The 10,098-nt window shown below is 37.9% G+C and overlaps 1 protein-coding gene across 2 annotated transcripts in view; it reads left to right on the top strand.

Annotated features, from left to right (window-relative positions):
- Positions 1-3,860: 3,860 nt before the first annotated feature.
- The window catches only part of ptpn11b (protein tyrosine phosphatase non-receptor type 11b), a 49,493-nt gene continuing 43,255 nt past the window's right edge, over positions 3,861-10,098 (top strand). For both annotated transcript variants that reach the window (XM_033629327.2, XM_033629326.2), the window contains exon 1: positions 3,861-3,990. In XM_033629327.2, coding sequence (XP_033485218.1) covers positions 3,977-3,990 — 14 coding nt within the window. In that variant the 5' untranslated portion in view covers positions 3,861-3,976. The remainder of the gene's footprint in view (positions 3,991-10,098) is intronic.

Genomic DNA, 10,098 nt, shown 5'->3' with positions numbered 1-10,098 from the left:
AGGCACATATAGTTATGCAGGCTAGGTTTAGGAAAAGAAACATGGTTGGGCTTCACCATGTTACATGCTTAACGTTAAGTTATAGGCTGAGAGTCCTCATGTTACATACAGCATATAGTTACGTATTTAACGTAAAGTTACATAGGTTAGTTCTTGGCAAGTCAGGTTATGTATCTTAAGATTAGGAACATAAAGTTACATAGGTTAGGTTTAGGAAAAGTAACATGGTTGGGCTTTACCACGTTAGGTACTTAACATAAAGTTAAATACTTATCGTAAAATTATGTAGGTTAGGCTAAGGCAAGTAAAGTTATACAGGTTAGGTTTAGGAAAAGAAACACGGTTGGCCATCGTCAGGTTACAAACTTAATGTAAAGCTACATACCCAACGTAAAATTACGTACTTAACATAAAGTTCCGTTGGCTAGGTTTAGGAACTTAAAGTTATGTAGGTTAGGTTTAGGAGAAGAAATACTGGGTGTCATCATGGTACATACTTAATGTAAAGTTACATACTTATTATAAAGCTACGTAGGTTAGGTTTAGGCAAGTAAAGATATGTAAGTTGCTCACTTGGTTTCACACATGACATGAACACCAGTCTCCTTGGGGAAAGTCCTGTTTTTTGACCCATCCATCACTCCAACCTACCTTGTCATGTGGATTTTCGCCGTTTACACAGCTCCCTTCTTTAATCCTGTCAGCACAATGGTCATGTGATCACAGCTTTCCCAATTACATGGGTTATATATGAACTACTGGCTCATGATTACACTGGGGATATATGAATTTTGGTGCATTACTTTTCATATGTATACATATGAAAAATGCATTAAAGCCTGATGACTTCACCAGATAAAACTTGATAACACATTGGCATTGTCCCATAAAGCATACCTCAAAATGATTTCACTTTGCTCCATACTTTGTCATATCATCAAATAAATGGTGACCAAATCCCATCACCTACATCACCACACATCAATTTATATTCTTGTTGCCAGGGCAACACTCTCCTATACAGTTCTATAGAGCCTTTGAAAACTTAGACCATAAAGCACCAGTTCTGACATTAAAGTTATCACACCCAGATTATTTTTCCATTATAGTCAACGGAACATTTTTAATGGCCACAATTACAATGTTTAAGGTCATGACGATTTGTCATACCACTCCCAACACTGAAACATAGCTTGATTGACCTTTATCTCAGACACATTCAGAAGTCTAAGTGAGCTAATTTCCCTCAGTTATCTCCTACAGTGTGTGTCTGTAGATGCAGCACAAAAATAGTTTCCTATCATTCTCAAAACCAACACAAGGTGTACAAAGAGTGTCTCAACCACCTAATAAATGCTCACGACTTAATTTTTCAAACCCCTCACTCTTGTATCTATCACATTTAGTATAGCTAAATGTACACTCAGTATTTTTCCAGTATTTACCCTCCTCATCAATTTCCACTATGTATTGATCACAGAGTAATGCCCTCCCATTGTGCAACAGGATCATTTTAACTGCTTACCAGACCCAAACAATAAACTCTCTGTTCAAACCCATGTATCCTGCCTGAAGCACGTTGCATTTGGCAGAGTGAAAAAAAGACATCTACTCTGGCAACAGAAATGCCACAGAGAGAAGAAATTCCCTCTCCATCATCTCAGTGTTTGTCTGTAGGCTGCAGCAGCACAATGGGTCAAACAGTGGAAAAGCAAATCCATAGATGTGAAGCCTGTGAGCTCACAGACAATTGCATAAGCCCATCCATCCCCCAGTAGATTAACCTCCACTGATAACCACAGGCTGGTGACGTCAATGCTGCTCTGCCTCTCTTACTCCTCTCCAACACCATCAACTCCAGAGCTGGAGGGCCATCCCATCGTGAGGGTATAACAGAAGAGAAGATATATAGACTCGCCTTATCTCTCACAAGACAATAGCAGAGCTTTACAGCAGCATAGCAAAACTCTGTCAATTAATTACTACTGCATCCCTGATGAAAATAAAATAAATCAATGGGAAGACACACATTTGAGTCATAATGCCAGTTTCTTTATGTTATTGTATAGGTTGCTGACCTACAGCTTTACTGACCTGCTGCTTCATAACTGGGCTAACACCATTATCAATGAAACACAAAAATGTATCAATAGGTCTTTTATTTTTGCAACTAATCACAGTTAATTCTTAGTACAGGCAAGTAGCAATCGCCCATGATACAGTATGGACAGCAGCTAAACAACATGTCTGTTTTAGCTTGCTAATTCATTAACAGTTAAACAGTCACAAGTGTGCAGTTTGGGTGTGCCTCTGTTTTCAGCTTGGATTATGGCCCAGTCAGTTAGAAGTGAGGAACGATCTATTTATGAATATTTTCAAGGGCCCTTGTAGTAAATTGCAGTGGTGTTGTAGTTGGGGGAACAGTGTGACTGATTACCCAGGGCCCCAGTGGGTGGGTGGCCCTCAAAGAGCCTTAATATAAAGTCTGGTTTTGTTTGCATTTTTTTCCCTAAGTTATTAGTGTCATAACTAAATTAAAATTGGCTGAATAAATCCATTGAAAAACTGAGCTTTGTATAAAAAAGCAGTGGAAGCTCTCTGAGGCCTCTCACACCTCAAACTCATACTGCTGGATCACTAAAGTGCACTGTCATGTCTTTCCCCAAGAAAGAGAAATCAGGATTCCTAAATAAGATCAAGATAGTGAAAGATAGCAAACTGACGTAATAAAACAAGAATCAAAAGGCACATAAGAGGTGCATGAATCAAAAGAAGAGGGGTGCGGGCCCACAGACACTCAGCCCAGAATTTGGTGCTATACCTGCTCTGGTACATGGTTATAAAGCCTCTGATATTAACCTGAGTCTACCAGGGAACTTTAACAATGTTCTTTAGATGCATCAAGCTAGCTCTGGTTAGTCAGACCAGGACAGGAATAGAAGCTTGTTTTGCAAAATAAAAGTATAAAACCATCACCTATGACAAAGAAAGAAGTGGAAAATATTAGTTTGGGGTTAACAAATTACCCTAGTTTTGTAACATTGTATGAAAATTTGTATTTCCTAATGACTTATAACTCTAAAATATATGTTTAAAAAATTAAATACTTTAGAACAAAGACTTCCAGAGGTGGATGAAGTACCTGAAAGCCACATTTGAGTAAAAGTACAGATTTCCCTCAACTTTTATGATATTAAATGAGCAAAATAATTAAAGTATCTGATATTTACTTAACTTAAACATCAAAAGTAAGTTTATGATATTAAATGCACCTAAGTATTGAAAGTAAAAGTACAACTAACTAAAAAGCAGTCAGAATTTTGAGCATTATGAAGCTTATGTCTTCACAACATGCACACCACCGTAAAAATGGAGCCCATGTTACACTTGAAGAAAAAGAGGTCTTCTTCAAAACTTAAAGGTTTTAAAGAACAAAGTTTTTCTTTTCCTTCCAGTTTAGAAAGAAACAATTTGTTTCCTTTCTTCCTAAGCTGCCGAGGGGAAATGCATTGAAGTAAAAGCAAATATTTTATTTAGGAAATGTAGTAGAGTAAAAAGTAAAAGTTGTCAAGAATACAAAAACTCATGCGAAGTTCAGATATTCCCAAAAAATACCTCAGTGGCCTACTGTTATGAACCATTATTACTTTGTCCCATTACACCACTGAAGATTCATGTGCAGAAGTCGGGATATTGCAGCACATGCAGGAAATATAAATAAACGCTTGAAATTGTTTAAAAAGACAATATGAACAGGAATATTTCAAATAGGTTGTTATTAAAATCTATCAAAAATCCAGCTCTTTAAAATCAGTCCACAAAAAGGCTTTTGTTTTGAAGGCAGTAACCGGAAGCCGTGTCAGTAGTTATGTGTTGCTCACCACAGCAGGTTCAACAGATCTCTCACTCTTCACAGCGACTCAGCAGAGGCGAAAGGGGAACGTTTGTGGACACTTGACAGCTTTCAGAGACTGCTATGACATCTCGCAGGTAAAGTCGAGTTTGTTTTTTAAACTGTCATCAACGGCGCCGTAATATTTAACAGCCTCTTTAACACAGCGCGAGCGGCCAGAGAGTGCACGGGCGAGACTGAACTGAGGCTGCCAGCAAAAGAGCAGGGGCGCCTCAACTTTTCCCAGCCACAAACCCCTGTAACAGACGCACTTCACGCCTCGTATTTTAAATCTCAACAAAAGAAACTCCATATGTTTACATTGTAATTCACGAGCACTGAGTTATTTAACCTCCTTTTCTTGTGGTTACAAAAAGTGGCGACGTCGAAAGCTTTGATATAAAAGTACCGTTAAATTTGCTTTATTTGCGCGAGCGGCCACAAACAGTGTAAATAAAACTGCGTCAGGTTGCTCTGTTTTCATGTTTTACATCTATTGGCATGTCGTGCGCATGTGTTTATGAGTGGTGTGATTTATTTCTGAGCTGTGGCTGCATCATGTCAGACCCTAAAGTTAATATGAACTCCCCCTGACACTTTTACACACGTTACACTTAAACACATCGCACAAGTTTTCATCCTCACTTTTCGAATTTAGTGTTATGGGCTGTTACTGTCTTCTGTCCTCTCTCTTTGTTTCTCTGTGGGCTCAGTGCAGGAAATTGGCTTACAGCTTCCTGTGAATCCAAGTCCTGTTCACAGAGTATTTCAGTAATCTTGTAACAAATTTGAAAGTGAACTTAAGTAAAACCCAAGAAAAACCTCAAGTGTATTACAGCAACACTGGTTTTAGGTCTCCACTAATGTATTGTCAAGAGCCACAAAAACAATCAAGTCTGCATGTAATCAGTTACTGGAACTTAAAAACAACTGCAACTCACTCTAAACCATTTAAAACCAATTTATAATTACTAGTTAATACTAATGCAAAATACTCTAATTCCCTTCAGGAATAATAATAAACTATATAATTAAGATCTTCAAATCAAGGACAGTGGCCTGCTTTACCTTGACAGCTTTGGTAATTATTATGTATATTCCTCCTACCAATAACTCGGCCCTCCTCCTACATATTATTAACCACATGCACATCTGTGGACTGGTAATGATTTGTAGATCTCCTTGAAACATTGATCTGCTTAGTATGTGAGGAATTAAGAGCTGTGCTGAACACCGTAAACATGAGTAGATACATGTCATGTATGTAGCAGTAATTTAGGTTCTGCATATTGCATATCTGCATATAACGTCAGACTTCCTCTTAGATGGTACTGTCCAGGTACTTTCCAGTACATGGTTAGTAGGCTGATATTAGCTACTTGCCGTATGTGTAAGTAAAAATTATACTAATCAAAATATGTTAGGGTTATTTGGTGGGCTATATGCTGCAGTGAAATGCATTCGTTAGACTTTAGCATTTCTTTTTAGCATTCATCATAACTAATGCTCCACACAAATGCAACAAGTGTTCGTCCTAGTACAGATTTCTATGCAAGGTGACCTCTGTAATGTTGACTTCAGCAATTGGCTCGTCTGTTGACCATTATGGGTGTTGTGGACTCAAGAAAAATGCAATGTTGGCAATCAGGGAGTTTATAGTTGATACAAGTACTCTCCCACTATATGGGTAGAAGAGATAGCAGATGTGTTGTGTCGCATGGTATTTGACACGCAACTGTTGGGTCCTGTATGCCTTTGGTTGGTAAAGTTACGAAGGTAAAATAATGATGTTGAGGTTAAAAAGGCTAGTCAACAAACTGAACAAAGAGCACTGAATTCCACCAAACTGTGTTATCACAGCAGAATCTAGCTGGATATGGCTTAGTCCTCGGTGCATCAAAGGGAGTTTGGAAACAGTTAAGCTGCCAGGCTGGCTGGTGCATTAAGAAAAACTCAGATTACAACCTTTTTCTTTACAACACACATTTCCATAAGCACGGGCCACTGCATTGCTCAGCTGCTTCCTGGTTCACCTAACAAGAATCTCCCTATATACTATGTGTTTTAGCTCTCTGTGTGGCTCAGCTTTGCGAAAGCTATCGGGGAAAATCCAAATCCTTGTTAACTTGCTGCAGTGGCTGATTATTCATCACACCACTGCAACGATGCTGGCAGAGATGTCGACTCACGTCACATGGCTTGGACTCAAGTCAGACCAATTTGAGGACTCTAGACTCAACTTATCATTATCAAAAAAGACTTGAAACTAGACTTGGACTTCAACCCCATCGACTTGTGACTCAACTTGGACTTGAGGCTCTTGACTTTGATACTTCCATCAAGCCTAAAGATTAAAACATATGTTATTTAGAAATTGTGCCAAGAATCAATTCATTACCCGTTAACATTAACGCTGTTTCCAGCAATTCGACACTTAATCCCAGATCCACTTGAATAATTCTGACAGCAAGTTGCAGGAGAGAACCATGAAGAAATAACATTACATTACTGAGTGCCAGTTTGGGTTTGGCAGTATATCGATATTACATCGATATCGTAATGTGAGACTAGATGTCATTGTAGATTTTGGATATCGTACTATTGTAAGTTTCGTCTTTTTAATAGACAGTGTTGCAGTAAAGTGATGTAATTTTCTGAATTTACCAGATTGTTCTAACTGTTCTACTGTTTGTCCTTATCCACTTAGCCATTATATCTACATTACTGATGATTATTTACCCAAGTATCTCATTGTATGGAAATTTTGTGAAAGCACCCTCAGTCAACCCTACAATATTTTGGCAATATCGTTGTCGGGGTATTTGTTAAAAAATGTGGTGATATTTGATTTTCTACATTTCACCCATCCCTGGCGCTAGTTGGAAAAATGATACAAAAATAATTTCATCTGCATACAGAAACTACAAAAAACAAGAATTACAACAATTGCATTGCAAAGCATGTGGGTTGAAATATTACAGTCAAAACAACTTCTGACAAACTTGTTTAAACAAAAAAGTATGAATGAAAAGCATGAATGATTTTTGTAGATTTTATTGAATTAGTATTATGACTCTGTTGTTAAAATGGCATTACATTTAGTGTAGCGTACATTATGGCTTGTATAGGACTCAAAATTCAAAGTTTTGGACCTGGGACTTGCCAGTCTTGACTTGGAACTTAAGTGCAAAGACTTGAGACTTACTGTACTTGTGACATGGGATATGACGCAATGATTTGTTCTTACCTCTGTTGGTGAGTCCGTTCAGTTTGTACCTTAACACACACATGAAAAGCATACCAAACTGTGTGTTTGCACATGTATACATATTCATACATTTATATATGAATGGCTTACATATGTAAATATGCAAGCCAGACCTGCATGTTGGACAAGCATCCAGTTGACTAATACAATAGACATTTAAGGTATTTACCTTAAACTTAAAATTCACTTTTGTTTGCACTGTGGTTCAGATTACTAATTCATTTGGATTTAGATAAAAAGCTGTCGCCAGTAGTCACCACTGTAAATGTGTCTAGTAGTGCCACCTTATCAAAAATCTCAACAAAGCCAGTAAGTTAAATGTTGTAACCACTAACAGGAATATTGGCAACAAAAACTTAAGTAAGAACTATTAGTGTCATCATTTCTCACTTTATCACTAGAATTGTATTTCAAGGAAATTTATTTCCCCTCACAGACATTTGTGATGCTTTTCTCTGACAATTACAATAAACACTTGTGAGTTAATGGAGGGCAAAGCGTTCAGTTGCCCCAGGGCCCAAAGCCACCAGCAGGCTCAGATCAAAAATAGAGGAAAACACTGAGACAAAAGTGAAGAGTTGTTTTCATCTTAGCTGGTTTCCATGGTTTGTCGCCGGCCCGAGACACATATGACTGTTGCTCTGTGGCTCGCTCTTTACTTCCTGAGCTGAAATACCACAGGGGAACAATGCTACAGTGCGTGCCATCTTGATCAGACAGACCTGCTCTCCTGTTGATGATAGTATCACTCAGACTCCCCATTTCAGGAAGGACTTCAGTTCATCATTCTCTTGGGGAAGGCTGGAGTTTCCACGTATTTTTTCATTGTTGTCTTTGCAGTGAAGAGTTGTGGCGGTTTAGTCATAAAGGAACCATTTATACCGTCCCTCATTTAACTGTACCATCAACATTACAATGATTAAGCATTGTGATGAGTTCAGTATAACTCTGTGGTTCCAGAGAAAGCACTAATGATGCATAATCGTTTTCGTTTCTGTTCCATTTTTATGTTGCCATTTGGTTCTGTGTAGTATTACAAACTTTCCACTATTGGAAACCACCTTTGCCCCCCTTTGTTTAAAGAGGAGACCTCATCTGTCACTGAAACTCATTTGACCAGCTGAGAACAGTGAGTCAGTTTTGTCGATAAGCCGACAGGAAAACAACAGCCCATGTGGAGGAATAAGATAGCGCTGCCAACATTTCCAGGAGTGCTCTGAACCAACTGTTAGGTTTTTCCAGATACATGTTTTGCATTTTATTCAGGCACAGAACAATGCAGATAGAGTATAGGAGACAAAACATTTAAATTATTTTAGCCTCACATGTTTATGCTCTTTAAATATTACTTAATGCTTGTGTAGTTTAGGGAAATGTGCTTTAAAAGGTAGAACGGACATGCCATTCAAAGTGTATGTTAAATAGTCGATGTTTAACATATCAGAACTACACTACTCTTTTATTTAGCTTTGTGAATCCAATCTCAGTTTTGATCAGGTTAATAGTGCCGCACCTGCCGTTGTTTGTGGATCTTCCCTGATATAACTGACTTTGAATACTGAAGTCACGCTCGTCTCACCTCAGTAGCAAGTGCAATTCTCCCACCATCTTTGGCTGGTGACAAGAGCGGGCTGGAAAAGAGGAACAACGTGATTGCCCACACTAATATTTACCATTTAACTTCTCTTTGCAGACAATTTGACATCTATGTAAATAGGCAAGTTTGTCACAGAAAGCGGTACCTGCCTGAAACTATATCTGTTGTGTGATATTCCTCTCCATCACGGGTGTGTGATCACTTTCAATGGTGCAATGTCTAAGATCAGCAAACTTTCAAACTGAGTTTATGACTGCTGTGTGAGTGTTCATTCGATAATTATTTTTTACCATCAATAAATTAAGCTACCCTGCAGTCTGTCATATACAGAAAACAATAGCACATGTGGATTACGGGATACAAAAATCATCTGAAATTGATTTATATAGTCTTCTATTTTCTGATGAGTTGGAGGGCAGAAGAGCAATTTCAGTCTTTGCATTTGCTGATTTCAGTGTGTGGATCTTGAATATGAACTACATTCAAGCTAGTTTTGCATAGTAAAATGAGATGCGGAAAATCTTAGCAAAGTATTATCATATATTTGCTTTCCATAATAAGATTGTGATCAGTAACATTTTCCTGTGATGAATGGGAATTGGGCCAAACGCCTAACTGTCGGTAACCATGTCAGTAATGTGCTGTCTCTTATGTTGAAGACGCTTGTTTTAAATGCTTCTTGAGTGGAAAAAAAGAGAGCATATAAAACATTAGACATTGTTCAAAAATTCAAATATGACATCTGAGTGAGAGACATTAGTTAAATGTTAAACATACTGTGTTTCTGACAGTACATTATTTAATCCAAATTGAAAAGGGGATTATTCCATTATTTTAATCTTTTGCTCCCTGATAAATTTTTGCACAGAAGTCAGGCAAAATTGCAAAGAGTGCTGTCCTGTAGAGTCAATACGATGAAAAGTTTTTGAGCTATTACTCTGTGTTCTCAGTTTGTTTCAGGCATGAAGTCCGGTGTGTATTAACTAGTTTCTAGAAAGTTTGATTTCCATGTTGTCTGTTAAAAAATGTTGGATGTGTCTGTGAAAAAACATAGTAGTTATTTATTAACCATTAATGCCCAGAGCCACTTTTACTCTGTGTTTGACAGGTATTGTTTACTCTATGTAAATACAAAAAGCCTCAAACTATGGATACCCTGTGTGACTTGTTGTTTTTGCATGGTTAAAGAGCTGCCTAACTACCCTGAAAGCTTTTGACCATTTGTCATATCACCACAAGCATTTTTGCTTATCAGTCAGTCAGCCTCTGCTGAGTTACATGTAAGCGAGAGGTGAAAACAAACTGCATGCACGTGCACAGCCTAAGTTGGTCATTAAGCCA

This window comes from Epinephelus lanceolatus, chromosome 8 (assembly GCF_041903045.1).
Source record: "Epinephelus lanceolatus isolate andai-2023 chromosome 8, ASM4190304v1, whole genome shotgun sequence".
In the NCBI taxonomy this organism is placed as follows: Eukaryota; Metazoa; Chordata; class Actinopteri; order Perciformes; family Serranidae; genus Epinephelus; species Epinephelus lanceolatus.
This window is presented reverse-complemented; position numbering and strand designations above follow the sequence as displayed.